At 42.7% G+C, this 18377-nt stretch overlaps 3 protein-coding genes across 4 annotated transcripts; 2 read left to right on the forward strand and 1 right to left on the reverse strand.

Annotated features, from left to right (window-relative positions):
• Window positions 1–2140: 2140 nt before the first annotated feature.
• LOC131106854 (tetratricopeptide repeat protein 9A) lies at window positions 2141–4448 on the reverse strand. The gene is made up of 3 exons (XM_058056318.1): window positions 3832–4448; window positions 3503–3685; window positions 2141–2562 (listed from the first exon to the last, which is right to left on the reverse strand). The coding sequence occupies exons 1-3, from the start codon at window positions 4289–4291 to the stop codon at window positions 2480–2482; spliced, it is 726 nt and encodes a 241-aa protein (XP_057912301.1). The 5' UTR covers window positions 4292–4448; the 3' UTR covers window positions 2141–2479.
• A 2051-nt stretch (window positions 4449–6499) lies between these two features.
• On the forward strand, window positions 6500–13225 carry dcaf5 (ddb1 and cul4 associated factor 5). Its single transcript, XM_058056311.1, has 9 exons — window positions 6500–6880; window positions 8551–8694; window positions 8765–8801; window positions 8891–9030; window positions 9358–9487; window positions 10831–11044; window positions 11161–11227; window positions 11316–11443; window positions 11572–13225. The coding sequence occupies exons 1-9, from the start codon at window positions 6673–6675 to the stop codon at window positions 12694–12696; spliced, it is 2193 nt and encodes a 730-aa protein (XP_057912294.1). The 5' UTR covers window positions 6500–6672; the 3' UTR covers window positions 12697–13225.
• A 268-nt stretch (window positions 13226–13493) lies between these two features.
• On the forward strand, window positions 13494–18249 carry ndufaf1 (NADH:ubiquinone oxidoreductase complex assembly factor 1). Of its 2 annotated transcripts, none has more exons than XM_058056317.1 (5): window positions 13494–13749; window positions 14463–14996; window positions 16464–16649; window positions 16717–16791; window positions 18005–18249. In XM_058056317.1, the coding sequence occupies exons 2-5, from the start codon at window positions 14484–14486 to the stop codon at window positions 18146–18148; spliced, it is 918 nt and encodes a 305-aa protein (XP_057912300.1). In that variant the 5' UTR covers window positions 13494–13749; window positions 14463–14483; the 3' UTR covers window positions 18149–18249. The 2 variants fall into 2 exon arrangements, with proteins under 2 accessions (XP_057912300.1, XP_057912299.1); XM_058056316.1 differs by lacking the exon at window positions 13494–13749 and adding an exon at window positions 13812–14132 and having other exon boundaries at window positions 14466–14996.
• The last annotated feature ends 128 nt before the right edge of the window (window positions 18250–18377 follow it).

An 18377-nucleotide genomic window follows, 5' to 3' on the forward strand; every position in this document is an offset into this window, starting at 1 on the left:
GGGAAACGGAAGGGGATAAAGGGAAAGGGAAACAGAAGGGACAGGAAGGGAAGGGAAGGGGAAAGTGAAAAGTAAGGGGAAAGGTAAGGGGAAGTTAATGGGAAGGTGAAAAGTAAGGGGAAAGGTAAGGGGAAGGGGAAAGTTAAGGGAAAGTGAAAAGTAAGGGGAAGGTGAAAAGTAAGGGGAAGGGTAATAGGGAAGGGGACAGGTAAGGGGAAGGGCAAAGTTAAGAGAAAGTGAAAAGTAAGGGGAAGGTGAAAAGTAAGGTGAAAAGTAAGGGGAAGGGGAAAGTTAAGGGAAAGTGAAAAGTAAGGGGAAGGTGAACAGTAAGGGGAAAGGTAAGAGGAAGGAGAAAGTTAAGGGGAAGGGTAATAGGGAAAGGGATGGGGACAGGTAAGGGGGAGGGGAAAGTTAATGGAAAGTGAAAAGTAAGGGGAAAGGTAAGGGGAAGGGGAAAGGCAAGAGGAAGAAGAAAGGTCAGGAGAAGGAGACATAGGAAACAAGCAAAGGCAACTTGACAATCTGAGTCCTAAACACGAGGTAGCCTCAGTAGCCCCAGATAAGCTGCAGGTGTGCTGGGTGAACTCCTCCCACAGACTCAGGGTGCACTGCCTTAAGAGGAAGACAGGTGGCAGCAGAGCAACACAAACGGAATCATCACAGAAATAAAGTCATAATATTAGCAAAGGAAAGAGCATTGGAAAAGTCAAGACAGTTCTTATTGTACATATCTATTTAAATCTCTATTTTATATCTACTTATCATATCTACTTATATCTATTTTAAATCTCTAAGTCCGGCAAACACGTGACCGGCGTCCGTTCACTCGCCGGACTGACTGACGGGTCCAGTGTCCGACAGTTGCTGTATTTGGTCACAAGGTGGAGACAAAAACACACAACCAAAGACAGCACCTTTCTCCTCTCATTTTGTACTACGCTTTTTCCTAAATGTATGAATACGTCATTCTATTTCCTGGTGGAATACAACCTATTATTAGTCCAAACGTCATTTTGGGTGAGACACACAAGCAGCAGCTTTGATTGAGCTCACAACACAGGCTTACTTATGGGTTTAAAGGTTTTTTGTATCTTATATGTTTTATTTTCTCTGGTGATGTTTACTATATTGATGAATAGGAGTGTACAGGTGACTATAGGGGTGTTATTTAATGTCTAGAGGGCTCTAATCATGTTTAAAAGTGTATTTAGAAGGCGGTAAACAGGTTTTCTATGTCTTATTTTCTCTTATGATGTCTACTATATTGGCTAATAGGAGTGTAAAGGTGACTATAGGGGTGTTATTTCATGTCTAGAGGGCTCTAATCATGTTTAAAAGTGTATTTAGAAGGCGGTAAACAGGTTTTCTATGTCTTATTTTCTCTTATGATGTCTACTATATTGGCTAATAGGTGTGTAAAGGTGACTATAGGGGTGTTACTTCATGTCCAGGGGGCTCTAATCTTGTTACAAAGTGTTTTTTTGCTCTTATGTGCGAAAAGAAAAAGGGAATGTTTAGCCAACAAGTCTGGAGTTGATAAGAGCCTTTTCCCATCACAATCAGTGGCTCAAATTTTTTTAAAACATTGGTAGTCCTGCAAAAACCCTATCATGCTAGATGCTAGATGCTAAACGCTAAACGTTTCTTGAGAAACTTGGGACTGTCCAGTCTCTACTTCAGATGGGATTGGGGATCCAACACATATGTCTGGATGTTTGAAAAGATACATCGCCCTTTATTATCAACTCCTATAAAGTTGGCTTCGGCAGCTATCTGGAAGTCCTCCTGAGCAATTTGGAGTGTGACCAATCACAGCGGAGTGGGCGTGGTGAAGATGGAATAAATTAAAACAGACCGATTTGCGGGAAGTAGGAAATCAAGGAAATCCATCTGGAATAGGTGCAGATTGTGGAAGATCTAGAAAGCTTGGTGTGCGGGTTATGGTGTGTTGCTGCTCTATAGGAGTCCACAAGTCAATACAAAGGGTCCACCACCCCCATCCCCAACAAAAAAACATTTGACTTTATTTGTTTACTTCAATGTTCCTCTCATAATTCAGATTATTTTGAATATACTTTTGGAAGAAAAATTGCAGAAAAATAAAAGGAATAATATAAACTAAAATAGGAATAAAAGCAGAGGTTGAGGTGCTTTATTTGCATGTGCTGTCACATCAGGTGGAAAAAGGTCGAAACAACCAAGCTCTGCAGCATAACAACACGATACAAATACGCATGTGCACGTTGTCATGGCAACACTGTGCTTGTTGGCGTCCTCGTGTGAGAAAGCACCTTTAAGTCCCAGGAGAAAGTGGCCTCCGCCGTGCATGTGTGCGTACGTATGCGCGTGTCCTCTCTGGCGGTGGCGACAACACGCACACGCGGGTGATCACGTAACGGGCCGCCCGGGGGGGCCGTGAGGCAAAAAAAAAAAAACAAACATGAAATTGGCGTGTGGGCGGCACACAGGAAGTGGGGCCTTATGTGGAGTCTTTCTTTTCTCTCTGAGCGCTGCGACGAATCTTCATCTCCGTCAGCTGGATGTAGCGAACCACGTTGGTGTCTGCAAGCACATCATCATCATCATCACTTCCTGTTCCCATAGCACTATTAGCATCGTCATCATTATTATTAATGATGCTATTACCACCACTAATTACAACCAAATTGTACACTAATCCTAGAGGCTGTCACATGGTCTTCATTTATGACCTTTGACCTATAACAGTGTGACCTTTGCGGTCATAAATCGCATTTTGATTAGGGCTGTCAAATTATTGCAATTTTTAATCATGGTTTTCAAATTAATTAATCACGATTAATCAAAGATCCGAGTTGCACAATGGACAGGTGGTTTGCGAGATCCATAAATGGTGTTTGAATTACACTGTACAACGGGGGTCTCAAACATGCGGCCCGCGAGCCAAATGTGGCCCGCAGGACACTAGCTTGATATGAAAGTTTAATGTTAGTGCGGCCCCGCGCAAGTTTGATACGGATGCTGTATGGTATCATGTACCCAGAAAAAATTATTACGTTTGATTCATGTTCATGTTAAAGGTTAAATAACTGTTAATAGTTATCCTCCCTATCTGTGTGGAAGTGGTAAGTTTTTGGCTATTTAAGTTGAAAGGAAATAACTTGAAGGGTACCGTTTAGGTCGTTAGCTCTCTAGTTTGCGAGTTAGCATGTGTCTCAAGACCCTGCAGTTGCGCAATATGTTGTAAATAAAAAGAGTATAAATGTGACTATAGTCGTGTTTTGTCATGTCTACAGGGCTCTAATAATGCTTTGTTCATTTTAATCTGAAAAAAATAATTTGTATACCCACCAACTATATGCGGTTTCTTAAGTTTTTATTATTTGCCGTTTTATTATTATTATTATTATTATATTTATTTATTACTGATTGATTGATTTTCTTTATTCTTGTGCAATAATACTACTAGTACTAGTGAATAATACTATCAGGGAACGTAAGACTGGACTCTTTCCATGCTTACCTGAAGGTTCCTGTTTGTGTGACTCCTTCAGGTAGAAGAGAGCCTTCTGGTAGTCTCCCAGGTGGTAGTAGGCCACGCCCGAGCGGTACAAGGCCTTGAAGTTCTTGCCCTCCTTGTGCAGAACCTTCAGGCAGTACTCCTTCACGCGCTCATAGTTGACCAACTCCATTTGGAGGAGGCAGGCTGTGGATGGTGGGTTGGGGGTACAGGTAGTGAAAGGTCTTGTGGGAGGAGCTTCTATTGCTGAGTATACTCCACAGTGTAATATCATGGATGGATGCAGTGTGGCGTGATGTAGTAGTAGATGTAGTACTGTGTATGTGATGTACCTGCTAAGCTGTTGTAACATTCCAGCTCGGCGTTCTCCATGGCTCCTTTCTGCTCCTCCGTCAGCGGGCTGGACTTGCTGATGGCGGCCAGGAGAGGAGAAGGCGACTTGGATCCTCCTCCGTCCGGGTCTCCGAGCACCCTGCACAGCCCCTTGATCTCCAGCAGAGCGCGGTGGTACTTGCCGATGGCCTCCCGGTACTTCTTGTCCTTGTAGCACTGGGTGCCCTGGCACTTGAAGTCCAGCGCCCGCCTCACGACGTCGGCAGGCTCGTTGTGGGCCGGCTGCCTGAGCATGGTGCCGCCGTGGTGCCGCTGCTGCTGGATCTGCTGGTACCGGGCATCTCTGGCTCGGCCACCGCTGCCGCGGGTCTGCGCGCCCTGCTGGAGCCTCGGGGGCGCGCCTCCGATGCCTGTCTCCCCCCGGGGTTCGTCGTCGTGCGCGGCCGGGATGATGCTCATCTTCGACGTGGATCACCGAAAACCCGTCCGCACTCCTCCTTCCTTTTCACTGCATCGTCTGGGCCTCGGTGGAGATGTTCCTCCTCCTTCCTCACGCACATGCACCGCAGATGCCGTGTCGTCTTTTGGCGCAAAGATGATGCGGCTGTTCGCCGAGCCCATTGGCGGATAAATAAGCCGTCCCTGGGGTGGGGGAGCGGGGGGTAGAGTTCCATGATATGATCGGAACATGAACACTAAAATAAAATGTTTCCTGATCTATTATCATCCTCTATCCGGAATATTTACTATAAGCACACATTTTCATTCCATCCATGTTGTTTGCTTTTCTTTCCTTTTCATGCATTTATTTATTTGATTCTTTGGCGACAATTTTATATGCAGTTTTCCTGGTTTACCACTTCCTTAATACACTTGACATGATTAGAGCCATCTAGGCATGAAATAACACCCCTATAGTCACCTTTACACTCCTATTAGCCAATATAGTAGACATCATAAGAGAAAATAAGACATAGAAAACCTGTTTACCACCTTCTAAATACACTTTTTAAACATGATTAGAGCCCTCTAGACATGAAATAACACCCCTATAGTCACCTTTACACTCCTATTAGCCAATATAGTAGACATCATAAGAGAAAATAAGACATAGAAAACCTGTTTACCACCTTCTAAACACTTTTTAACATGATTAGAGCCCTCTAGACATGAAATAGTACCCCTATAGTCACCTTTACACTCCTATTAGCCAATATAGTAGACATCATAAGAGAAAATAAGACATAGAAAACCTGTTTACCACCTTCTAAACACTTTTTTTTAACATGATTAGAGCCCTCTAGACATGGAATAACACCCCTATAGTCAACTTTACCCTATTACCCAATATAGTAGACATCATAAGAGAAAATAAGACAGAGAAAACCTGTTTACCACCTCCTAAATACACTTAACATGATTAGAGCCCTCTAGACATGAAATAGCACCCTTATAGTCACCTTTACACTCCTATTAGCCAATATAGTAGACATCATAAGAGAAAATAAGACATAGAAAACCTGTTTACCACCTTCTAAATACACCTTTTAACATGATTAGAGCCCTCTAGACATGGAATTACACCCCTATAGTCACCTTTACACTCCTATTAGCCAACATAGTAGACATCATAAGAGACAATAAGACGGAGAAAACCTGTTTACCACCTCCTAACACACACACATATATTTATATATACATATGCAACATACATATTCATACACATACATACACACACATATATATATAAATATACATACATACATACATACATACATACATACATACATACATACATACATACATACATACATACATACATACATACATACATACATACATACATACATACACAACACCTCATTACTACACATGTCTGAAAAGTCAAAATGTCAAACTACAGAAGGAGAAGTGGCGCCATCTGTCGGCAGATGTCTCCTTGTAACCTTGTACTTAAATAATATAATACCATAATTTAAATATTAAATATGGAGAAATTGATTTTTTTGATATCTACACAATGTTATGCATTATGTCTTGCATAACATTGTTATGCCTAGCAGTTACGATGATTTTGCTTGTATTGAAGTCAAAATGGTGCCATGATGTGAAGCTTACTTGATGATGTGGTGGACACATCTCACATGCTTACTAAACGTCCCATGAAGACGTCATACATCACCGGTCCGTGCAGCAACCCCACTCTCATATCTTATCTCATCTGGACACACACTCGAGCCACTCAGTGGCCATCTTGCCTCGGGGTCATAGGTCAGCATCTTGGTTGGTGAAGCATCCACGTGTTGCCCAAAAACAGAACTACTATCACGCAGGCCATACAGCTAGTAGACCCGAGTTCAATTCCACCCTCGGTCATCCGAGTTTGCATGTTACAAACATGCTAGGTTAATTAGTCACTCCAAATTGTCCATAGGTATGAATGTGAGTGTGAATGGTTGTTTGTCTATATGTGCCCTGTGATTGGCTGTGTCAAGTCTAGTAGTATTACAGGTGGACATGCATGAAATGAAAGGATAAAAGGTGTTGATGTCATATAAATGGCGAAATGTGTATATATAGATATTTATGTGTGTGTGTGTGTGAGAGAGAGAGAGAGAGCGAGAGAGAGAGAGAGAGAGTGAAAGAGAGAGCGAGAGAGCGAGAGAGAGAGAGATCATATAGCCCGAGCAGGAAGCTTCCTCTCGGCCAGACCGCCATGAGCACCGAGCAAACACACCGCGATGTCCACACCCTCCGACACCGCCATGAAGACGTCGCCTGTCGGCCAGCAGAGCAACAGGGCAGCCGGTGATTAGACGCAAGCTGGTAGTCGTCACGCCATGAAGGAGCTCAAGGGCTGCGGTATGCGCTCCTCCGTGGGCTTTCTGTCCCGCCGAGAGATGACCGGACAGCCGCTCATGAAGGAGGAGTTCCAGAGGCGCAGGCTGGCCGGCTGCTCCAGCCTCTACAAGAAGGACATGCTGGGACACTTCGGCTGCGTCAACGCCATCGAGTTCTCCAACAACGGCGGAGAGTGGCTGGTCTCTGGTCGGTGGACGAATCCTCCATTGCTAACTCCGCTAGCATGCTAAGCTAACTGGCACCATAGATAGCTAGTCAGCTGGGTGCTCGGTAGCTAAGTTAGCTTAGCAGCCCTGGCTTCCGAATATACACTCAACTCCGGAACTCCGGACTCGGGCTAAATGTCAGCCGGCTGGAAGAGCTCGTCATCCCCTGTTGTTAGGAGTTGGCCGCCGTGACACCTTGAATGGCCGACATTGTGCTGAAAAGCAGTCGTGTGGCCTAGAATAAACACGGCAGCCTGCCATGTTTGTTTTTTATTGACTAGCTAACATTAGCTGTCCTATTATTAAACAACAACAGTGCACTGCAATGTTTACTAACATCGGAAGAATAACCATTGACAAAGCTGGTAGAACACAAATGATCAGAATTCCCTTTAAACACATTTTTATGCGGATTGCTTTAAACAACAGAAATGTTCTTGTTTCGAGGATCTTTACTACTTTTTTCCCCCAATTGTGTTGTTTTTTTGTTTCCAAATATTATGTTTTTGTTCGTAATATTAAGACTTTATTCCATAATATTATAACTAATTTAATTCAAATTTTGCTGTTTTTGTTAGTTTTCTTGTTAGATTATATTTTTAGAGTTTACTTTTACATTAGCCACCATAACAAATCCCAATTGTGTTGTTTTTTTTAGTTTCCAAATATTTTATGTTTTTGTTCGTAATATTAAGACTTTATCCCATAATATTATAACTAATTTAATTCGAATTTTTGCTGTTTTTGTTAGTTTTCTTGTTAGATGATATTTTAGAATTTACCTTTACATTAGCCACCATAAAAAATCCCAATTGTGTTGTTTTTTTAGTTCGCAAATATTTTATGTTTTTGTTCGTAATATTAAGACTTTATCCCATAATATTATAACTAATTTAATTCGAATTTTTGCTATTTTTGTTAGTTTTCTTGTTAGATAATATTTTTAGAATTTACTTATACTACATTAGCCACCATAACAAATCCCAATTGTGTTGTTTTTTGTAGTTTCCAAATATTTTATGTTTTTGTTCGTAATATTAAGACTTTATCCCATAATATTATAACTAATTTAATTTGAATTTTTGCTGTTTTCGTTAGTTTTGTTAGATGATATTTTTAGAATTTACTTTTACATTAGCCACCATAACAAATCCCAATTGTGTTGTTTTTTGTTTAGTTTCCAAATATTTTGTTTTTGTTCATAATATTAAGACTTTATCCCATAATATTATAACTAATTTAATTCGAATTTTTGCTGTTTTTGTTAGTTTTCTTGTTAGATGATATTTTTAGAATTTACTTTTACATTAGCCACCATTAAAAAAAAAAATCCCAATTTAATAAAAAAATTGAGTTAAAGTGTATTTTGAGCATTGCATACAGGTATGAGCCTATATTATGTCTTATTTTCTATTATTGGGTAATAATGTAATGGTGACTATAGGGGTGTTATGTTATTTAATGTTTAGAGAGCTCTAGAAATGTTAAAACATGTATTTAGAAGGTGGTTTTCAATAGTTTGTGTCTTTTTCTCTTATGTGTACTATATTGGGTAATAGGCGTGTAAAGGACTTAGCATGGTGGGGGGGTGGAACCAAGTAACGTGTGTGTGTAAATTATTTACCCATATGTTGTATTTTGTGTGCACAGGTGGAGATGACCGTCGGGTGTTGTTGTGGCACATGGAGCAAGCCGTCCACGCTCGCTCCAAGCCGCTGAAGCTGAAGGGCGAGCATCTGTCCAACATCTTCTGCTTGGCCTTTGACAGCACCAACAAGAAGGTCTTCTCCGGAGGTGCTGACAATCAAGTAGCAGCTCCTTGTCGCCGCTTGTTGACATGCTTTCTGTTTTTGTTTCTTGACAGGAAACGACGAGCAGGTGATCCTTCACGACGTGGAGCGGTGGGTGTTGTTGTTGTCATGCCATCCTTGTTGTCGTCACCATCAGGGCAAGCAAGCCAGCTTTGTTGTTGTTCTTCTTCTTCTTGCAGGAGAGAGACTCTCAACGTATTCCTGCACATTGACGCCGTGTACAGTTTGTCCGTCAGTCCCGTCAACGACAACGTCTTCGCCAGCTCGTCTGATGACGGACGCGTACTCATCTGGGACACTCGTGAGCCGCCGCACGGAGGTAAATGGCGGGAAAAGCAGTTGGCTTGAGCCTGATGATTGCGCCCTCTGCTGGGTGATTTCCAGTTTGTGTGTCTATTTAAATTTCATGATTGGACTTTTGCAAAAAGTAGATAAAGAAATGGAAAGCCACCCTTTTTGTTTTCAATGAAAAAGCAGAATTTAATGATGTTTGAGTCTACGTTCAGGTCTCCTGGACATGAGCACCCCCTGCTGGCTGTTTCCAGCTAGTACAGAAATGAAATATTACAACATATAGTAATACAACAAGCTGTGTAGCGGTTTTAAGCGTGCACAAAATAACTTTTCAAAACTTGTTCTTGTGTAGAGCCCTTCTGCTTGGCCAGCTACCCGTCAGCATTCCACAGCGTGATGTTCAACCCCGTGGAGCCCAGGCTGCTGGCCACCGCCAACTCCAAGGAAGGTGTGGGACTGTGGGACATCCGCAAGCCACGCAGGTTAGACCGCCATAACAATACAAAGACTTTCTTCTTTGGCCATTGGGGAGGGTGTACCTAATGTTGTGTCTACTGTTGAGGTATTTATTTAGTTAGCTTGTGCTTCAAAGTTTTTATTCTAAAAATAACATTCATTAAAAAAAAGAACTACAATAATTTTTACGATAATGAAGTCAAAATATTGAAAAAACAGTTGTAATCTTACAAGAAAAAGTAATAATTTTATGAGAATGACGAGGTTGAAGCGCCGAAGAACTGGAGTCTGAGGCGGAGTGTCGAATTTGGGAGAAAACTTTATTTTTCTTGCAAACTTTAACTAAACATTAGCACTCTTTGCTACATAAGACATGAAAGCCCCGTCTCTCAACCACAACAGGAAGCGGGAAAACCCCCGTCCCTTGCGCCCACCCCTCCGGGTGGCAACCCCTTCCCTATCGATCGTTCCGGGGTGAATTATGTCCCGGTAACCTACCACTACAAGGTAATATTATGAGGGAAAAATACATTATTTTAGTAGCATCACATTGAAATATTAAAGAAAACGGATATTATTTTTGTAAATTCCTAATATTCATTCATTCATTTTCTACCACTTTTTCCTCACGAGGGTCGCGGGGGTGCTGGAGCCTATCCCAGCTGTCTTCGGGCGAGAGGCAGGGTACACCCTGGACTGGTTGCCAGTCAATCACAGGGCTAAATTCCTAATATGCCCAACAAAAACAAATAAATTAGTTTGTTTTTTTTTGGAAAATTAAGTTGCTGGAAAAGTTGTAATGTTATGAGAATAAAGTGATAATACTACGGGAATAAAATCATAATTATGAAAAGAGAACTGACAATATGAACGTTGAAATTGATGCAAAATTAAAAAAATTAAAACAGCTGTTTTATGATGGTAAAGTCCAAATATTAACAAGTTATGATTTTAGGGGAACAAGGAAGTAATACTGTGATTATTTTAGTAGCTTGGATGTAAACATTAATAAAAAAAATGGAGTGTAATGGAATGGAGTAAATGATATGAGTTAGGAAGTGGTCCCTGAAAAACGTTAGGGATGGCTCTGAACTCTTTTTCTAAGTCAGGCTCCCTGTGATGTCACAATGAGCCTGACTTCCTTATATGGGCGTGCCCAGGTTCAAGTTGTAGACCTGCTGTGAAGATTTTGTGTTAGGGTGGAGTGTGACCAATAACAACAGCAGAGTGGGCATGCCCAGATGCGGGCCATGGGTGGAATCATTTTGGAAATCCAGCTGGAATAGGTGCAGATACTGGAAGTGCTATAAAGCTTTCTGTGTGGGTTATTGGACAGCCGCCCTAAGTCCTTCCTTTTGTGCCGTTTCAGCTCACTGCTGCGCTACGGCGGCAGCATGTCGCTGCAGAGCGCCATGAGCGTTCGCTTCAACAGCACGGGCACGCAGCTGCTGGCTCTGCGCCGCCGCCTGCCGCCCGTCCTCTACGAGCTGCACTCGCGCCTGCCCAGCTTCCAGTTTGACAACCAGGGCTACTTCAACTCCTGCACCATGAAGAGCTGCTGCTTCGCGGGCGACAAAGATCAGGTTGGCGACGTCCTCGAAGGCCGCTTTTTCGTTTCCATATTTACTCCGCCGATCAAAAGCGTCGACTGTCGGGAGGAAGTCTGTCACTGTGATAAACATGTTTTGTGTCTCCTCAGTACATCCTGTCTGGGTCGGATGACTTTAATCTCTACATGTGGAAAATTCCCAGGGACCCTGAAGCGGGTGAGTAGTTCTTGACGTTCCTGTGGCGTCACAGTGGTGTCGTCAATGGCGCGCGTCGTTGGCGTCTGACTCTCAGCTGTGCTCTCAGGAGGCCCGGGTCGTGTTGTGAACGGGGCCTTCATGGTCCTGAAGGGTCACCGCTCCATCGTGAACCAGGTTCGCTTCAACCCCCACACCTACATGATCTGCTCTTCCGGAGTGGAGAAAGTCATCAAGGTGTGTCTTTTAAATAAGTACTATCCTTTTATGTATTTTTTCTACTACTATAATGTAGTACTGATAATGTAGGCTGCGTGTGTACGATAGCATTAGCTAGCGTGTTTGACCTTTGTGCTTCACGGCAGGTGTGGAGTCCGTATCAGCAGCCCGACAGCCTTGGCGACCTGGATGGCCACGTGGAGGACAAGTCCCGCAGCTTGTACACACACGAGGAGTACATCAGTCTGGTTCTGAACAGCGGTAGCGGTCTGTCCCACGACTACGTGAGCCAGTCCATCCAGGAGGACCCCCGCATGATGGCGTTCTTCGACTCACTGGTGCGGCGGGAGATCGAGGGCTGGAGTTCTGACTCGGACAGCGACTTGAGCGAGGAGGCCATCATGCAGCTCCACGCTCGTGGCCGCCGCTCCGCGCGTGCAACAGCAGCAACGCCGCCCGCGCCCTCGGCTGCCGGTCACCGCAGTGACTCCGACAATTCCAGCTCCTCCTCCATAGCCGGACCTGAACCTTCTGGAGGCGAGGAGAGGTCCAGAAGGAGGAGCAGACCTCAACGGCAGCGGTCAGGCTTCCTGGTGAATGACGACTCGGACTCCAGTGAATTCTGGCTGGATCCCATGCCGCGTCCTCGCTCCCCGAGCCCGCGGGACTACGCCACCCTCTCCATACCGTCCTCCACGTCCCCGTCGCTCCCAGCCGGGGCCTCCAGCTCCTCGGCTACCACGTCCAGCTCCAGCAGTGAGGACGAGGAGCGGCGCAGTGCGGTGAGGCGCCGCAATGTGATGAGGCGGCACCGCCGCATGCACGTGGCGTCTAGGGCCGGGGAGCGACCGGACTCTGTGCAAGCCTTGTTCTCCGCCATCGACTCCTGCAGCTACCCGTCCATCTCAGTGGATGACCTGACGTCTTCGTCGGGTGAGGAACAGAAGGAGGAGAAACATCTCAGTCTGGCAGACTTTGTGTGCGCCAGCCCCGTCATGTCCCCCGCCAGTCAGGACGGGAACCAGAGGACCGAAGGGACGGAGTCCGACTCGCACGGGGCGGCGTGCAGCGGCGTGACTCCGAGTGGCCCAGGAGTCAACGGGCAGCACCGAGCCGCCGCGCCCGGCGACAGTGCCTCCGTTGAATCGGAGGAAGATGACGGCACGATGGCGGCTGAGAGGCTAAAAGCAGGCACACAGAAACGGACCCACGTGGGACCAGAAGAGGGGGACAGTGGGTCGTCGCCCTCGGAGAAGAAGCTGAAAACTTAGCGAGTGCGCTCCTTTGCCACTTTCGTCCTCATGACCTTTTTTTTTTTTCTGTTGACAGAAACACTCATGTCACACAAGCTCCGCCCACTGCACCGCAACTAGACTGATGGAGGACAAAAACATTTTCTTTTTTTCACATGTCGAGCGTCCGTGAAGGATGATTTTACTTTGAGACAATGCGGTCAGTGTCTTCTGCTGAGGCAGCCATCTTCTTTTTCCTTCCATTAAAAAGGCTCATTTCTTCTCCCACACTTCCTTCCTTCAGCATTTCAACCCTCCCCTGATGAGGTCTCCTTGGGAACTGGCGTCACTCTTGTTTGCCATACCATTTTCATCCTCAAGAGGTGATAGTGAGACTTAGTATTTGGACTGTATTCTCATAAAATTACTGGTTTTTCCATTTCTCTTGCTAACGCTGCTAAAATTGACTATATCTGCCACTAAAATAACGTTATAATATTACGTTGGTCTCGTAAAATTGCGACTTTTCCCCCATTGAACATCCACTGCTCCCGTGTGACCTTCGTCAAGAATCGATTATTTTGGATGATTCTTTAAAGAGCGCCAAAAGAACCGATTCCCAGTTGCATAAAAGAACCGTACTCATCGTACACATTAAAAGGGCGTCAGTGCATATAAGAACGCACCACATTTACTGTCACTGCTACCACGTTTGAAAATACGTTTTGAAAATCATCCACATTTATGAGCTATCCAATTGAGATCGTAGCTAAAGTTACATCCAACGAACGAGGACACAAACTAGCCACTTAGCCACAATTACTTCCGGGTAGCATCCCGATGTGGAGAACGACGCATGTTCAGAACACCAGCTGAGCGAGACCCACAGAACTACTTTCCAATCGCAAAATACAGACACTGCAGCGTTCTTAAAAAAAACGACGCTCTTTAAATGTATATTATGTGTATTATATGTGTATAATTTGTATTATCGCCAACCTTAACTCCAATAGAGGTGTTCATTTACAAACGTATCACACTGGACTTGAATGGGACTGTCGCCTTAGCAGCAATAAGCAGTACGCCATGATGGTAAGCACGAGAGGTGGGCTGAGAGAAATCAATGCGATGTTGCTGTCGGAACCATTGCTAAGGATGAATTGCGCAGTTCCGGACAGGAATAGTCGGTGCACACATGGAGTCTACATTAGCTTTTAGTCATGACACGGACGCCTTTTAAATTAGTGTGGCTTTTTTGAGTTGTACGTGTTTACCATATTATTTTTATATATTATATATATTATATTATATATATTCATATATTATATTTATAAGTGTGACGAATGTCCCACACGGGCTACCGTTTCTGCCCCAAAGGAACGAAGATACATGATTAAGCTAACCCAAGGGCAACCTAGCCTCTGTCGAGAACAAAAACGTCTTCTTTGGACTGGACACCCGTCAGCACGATTATGGTACATGGAAACACATTTATTCACACATTTATTCCGCCATTGCATGATTTTCTTCGTGTACAATGTCATTGTATTGATTGCGACCCAACCCGGTGTGCTCCCCCCAAATGGGTATGTTTGGCACAAACGATTTCCGGTTGGTTTACATAAGTTGTGTAAACTAACTTAATGGAAATTTTCCAGTCATATTAGTGATATAGAATTGAAATATTCAAGAAAAAAACTATTTTTTAAAGTATGAGGTAAAATAAAGTCATTTAGTAGCACAGATAGTTAAATAAAAATACTGTATGACTTTTATTCATCAACTTATTTGTGTTTTCTTCCCATCAGAGTGAATGACGCTCCACAATGTCCTTGTCCCGCTGTGTGCCGCCAACAAGGCTGCTGAGATGCATCCAGCAGCAGCAGCAGATCCTCCTGGTCCGCCCCATCAGTCCTTTCTCTGTGACCAGCAGGACCATGATCACAAGCCAGTATAGACGGCCCGGCGAGCCCAGAGAAGACAATCCTCCATGGAAGAACATCAACTTCAGCTTCTCCAAAGGTTTAGAAGGCATCAAGAAGAACTTCACCCTCTTGAAGAAGGAGTTCTTTGAGAGGTGGGTGGGTCCGCAGGGGAAGCCCATGTTGGAGCACATGCTGGAGCAGAACCAAGTGGTTTGGGAGTTCCGGGGCGCAGAGAGCCTGGAGCAGTGGATCGTGTCGTCGGATCGCGAGATCGGAGGCCAGAGTGAGGCCTACTTAAAGGTGGGCAAAAACAACAACACCTGTTTGCTCTACGGGACCCTGAGGTCCACGCCCCCCAGGGACGGAGAAACGCGCTACAGCGGCTACTGCAGCATGCGCTCCAAGCAGCCCCTGGTTAGTATCTTCTACTTTGATGTCTACTATATTGTGTAATAGGAGTGTAATTGTGACTATAGGGGTGTTATTTCATGTCTATATGGCTCTAATGTTAAAAAGTGTGTTTAACCATTAGATGCATAAGTGGGTCAAAAATGACCCGGTCAGGTTTTTGTTTTTTTTAAAATATCTTCATAATGAAAATTTTTCATCATTTCATATTCCAGGTATTCCTCAAAAAATATGTTTTTGATATCATGCCATTCACATTTTTAACTTGCCTTTTATACATTTTAAGAAATTTTTGTTTTTGTGTTACTACCCCAACCTTCCATAAGTGGGTCAAAAAAGACTCGGTCAGGTTATTTTCTTGAAATATCTTTGTAATGAAAAATTGTTATCATTTCATATTCCAGGTATTCATCAAAAAACATGTTTTTGATATCATGCCGTTCACATTTTTAATTTACCTTTTATACATTTTAAGAAATTTTTGTGTTACTACCCCAACCTTCCATAAGTGGGTCAAAAATGACCCGGTCTGGTTGTTTTCTTGAAATATCTTCGTAATGAAAAATTGTTATCATTTCATATTCAAGGTATTCCTCAAAAACATGTTTTTGATATCATGCCATTCACATTTTTAACTTACCTTTTATACATTTTAAGAATTTTTTGTTTTTGTGTTACTACCCCAACCTTCCATAAGTGGGTCAAAAATGACCCGGTCAGGTTGTTTTCTTGAAATATCTTCGTAATGAAAATTTTTTATCATTTCATATTCCAGGTATTCCTCAAAAAACATGTTTTTGATATCATGCCATTCACATTTTTAACTTACCTTTTATACATTTTAAGAATTTTTTGTTTTTGTGTTACTACCCCAACCTTCCATAAGTGGGTCAAAAATGACCCGGTCAGGTTTTTTTTTTTTAAATATCTTCGTAATGAAAAATTGTTATCATTTCATATTCCAGGTATTCCTCAAAAAACATGTTTTTGATATCATGCCATTCACATTTTTAACTTACCTTTATGCAACACACAATGGATCCTCACATTTTCTATTGTTGTACGGGGTCATTTTCTTTTTCAAAGATGGAAAAAAGTGAAAAATTAAGATGTTTTTAACATGAAATCATTCTTAAATTTAATACTAAATATCATACAAGTGATTATTCCTAACCAAAATGGCAAAATTGGCATAAAAACGCATTGATTCTAGTATGGGTGATTTTTGACCCACTTATGGAAGAGTGTAGGGTCCAGTCACTCGTGCATTTAAGGGTTAAAAGTGTATTTTTAGTGTATTATTTCTATGCTTTCTAACTATTAAAATATTCAATGTATAAATAAGGATTTAAGCAATTTCTAAATATTTTGGGGAACTTCACTTATTGCAGTCGGGTGTGAAAGCAAAGAACCGCCATAAACGAGGGATGACTGTAGGTCATGGTGAAACTTCTCCACCCTGGTCTCCTCCAGGCGTCTTTTGACAGAAAGAAACATTACGACTGGTCCAGTTTCAACACGCTGCACCTCAGAGTGCGAGGAGACGGCCGACCGTGGATGATCAACCTCGCCGCAGAAACCTACTTCTCCCACCAGAAGGACGACATTTACAACTACTTCCTGTACACCAGGGGAGGCCCCTACTGGCAGGACGTCAGGGTGAGTGAACGTTGACACGGTAACAGCCTGTCAGTGGCTGACAGTCCTGTTTGAATCCTTTCTCCAGATTCCCTTTTCAAAGTTCTTCCTCACACATCGTGGAAGAATCCATGATAACCAGTATTGCCTGTGGTTGGACAAGGTAAGCACTATAAAGCTCCACTCCGATCACACTCGTGCATGCATAAAACTATTTACAATGCATAGAAAGGATGAATGAAAGCCATACAAGAGCAGCTTACATTTACCTTCATGGAAGACCTGATTGTTGCCAGAGACACTATGTGGCAGCGAGATCATCACAGACACCACACTCTGATTTCAATCAGCCAAAAATGGTTGTAGAAAAGAGGAGAAGACATAGAAAACCTGCTTATGGCATTTAAAATATTATTTTGAAACATGATTAGAGCCCTATAGGCATGAAATAACACCCCTATAGTCACATTTAAACTCCTATTATTCAATATAGTAGACATAAGAGAAAATAAGACATAGAAAACCTGTTTACCACCTTCTAAATACACTTTTTAACATGATTAGAGCCCTCTAGACATGAACTAACACCCCTATAGTCACCTTTACACTCCTATTACCCAATATAATATACATCATAAGAGAAAATAAGACATGGGAAACCTGTTTACCACCTTCTAAATAAACTTTTTAACATGATTAGAGCCCTTTAGACATGAAATAACACCCCTATAGTCACCTTTACACTCCTATTACACAATATAGTATACATCATAAGACAAAATAAGACATTGAAAACCTGTTTACCACCTTCTAAATACACTTTTTAACATGATTAGAGCCCTCTAGACATGAAATAACACCCCTATAGTCACCTTTTAACTCCTATAAGCCAATATAGTAGACATCATAAGAGAAAATAAGACATGGAAAACCTGTTTACCACCTTTTAAATACACTTAACATGATTAGAGCTCTCTAGACATGATATAACACCCCTATAGTCACGTTTACCCTCCTATTAGCCAATATAGTAGACATAAGAGAAAATAAGACATAGAAAACCTGTTTACCACCTTCTAAGTACACTTTTTAAACATGATTAGAGCCCTCTAGACATGAAATAACACCCCTATAGTCACCTTTTAACTCCTATTAGCCACTATAGTAGACATCATAAGAGAAAATAAGACATGGAAAACCGGTTTACCACCTTCTAAATACACTTAACATGATCAGAGCCCTCTAGACATGAAATAACACCTCTATTTACACTAGTAAATAGTACTAGACATAAGAAAACGTAAGGCATGAATGCCTCGTATTTGTATTTGACTTTATTGAGCCATTTTGTGCCTGAAAATGCTTCACATCCACAGATCAACACCATAGGCTTCACGCTGGGAGATAAAGCCGACGGCCCCTTCCAGCTGGAGATCGATTATATTGGCGTCTACAAAGATCACGCTCACACGTCCGACTTTGACTACGAGCTGCACAAGAGGAACCCTGAAGTTCCCTGACCCAGCAGGACTCCCGTGTCTTTGCAGATGATGCTGATTTTACCAGCACAGGGGAGGTTGTGCTTTTTTGAGTTAGTGAATAAAATGCAAAAACCTTGTAATGGATGCAATACATTATTGGCCAATTTAGCCCAGTACTTTCTTCACATGTTGATACAAAATCATCAACAAATTATAACGATTCCAACACAAATATTTTTTTTATGACATCCTTATTTTGCTCACACAA

The sequence above is a fragment of the Doryrhamphus excisus genome, chromosome 19 (assembly GCF_030265055.1).
Source record: "Doryrhamphus excisus isolate RoL2022-K1 chromosome 19, RoL_Dexc_1.0, whole genome shotgun sequence".
In the NCBI taxonomy this organism is placed as follows: domain Eukaryota; kingdom Metazoa; phylum Chordata; class Actinopteri; order Syngnathiformes; family Syngnathidae; genus Doryrhamphus; species Doryrhamphus excisus.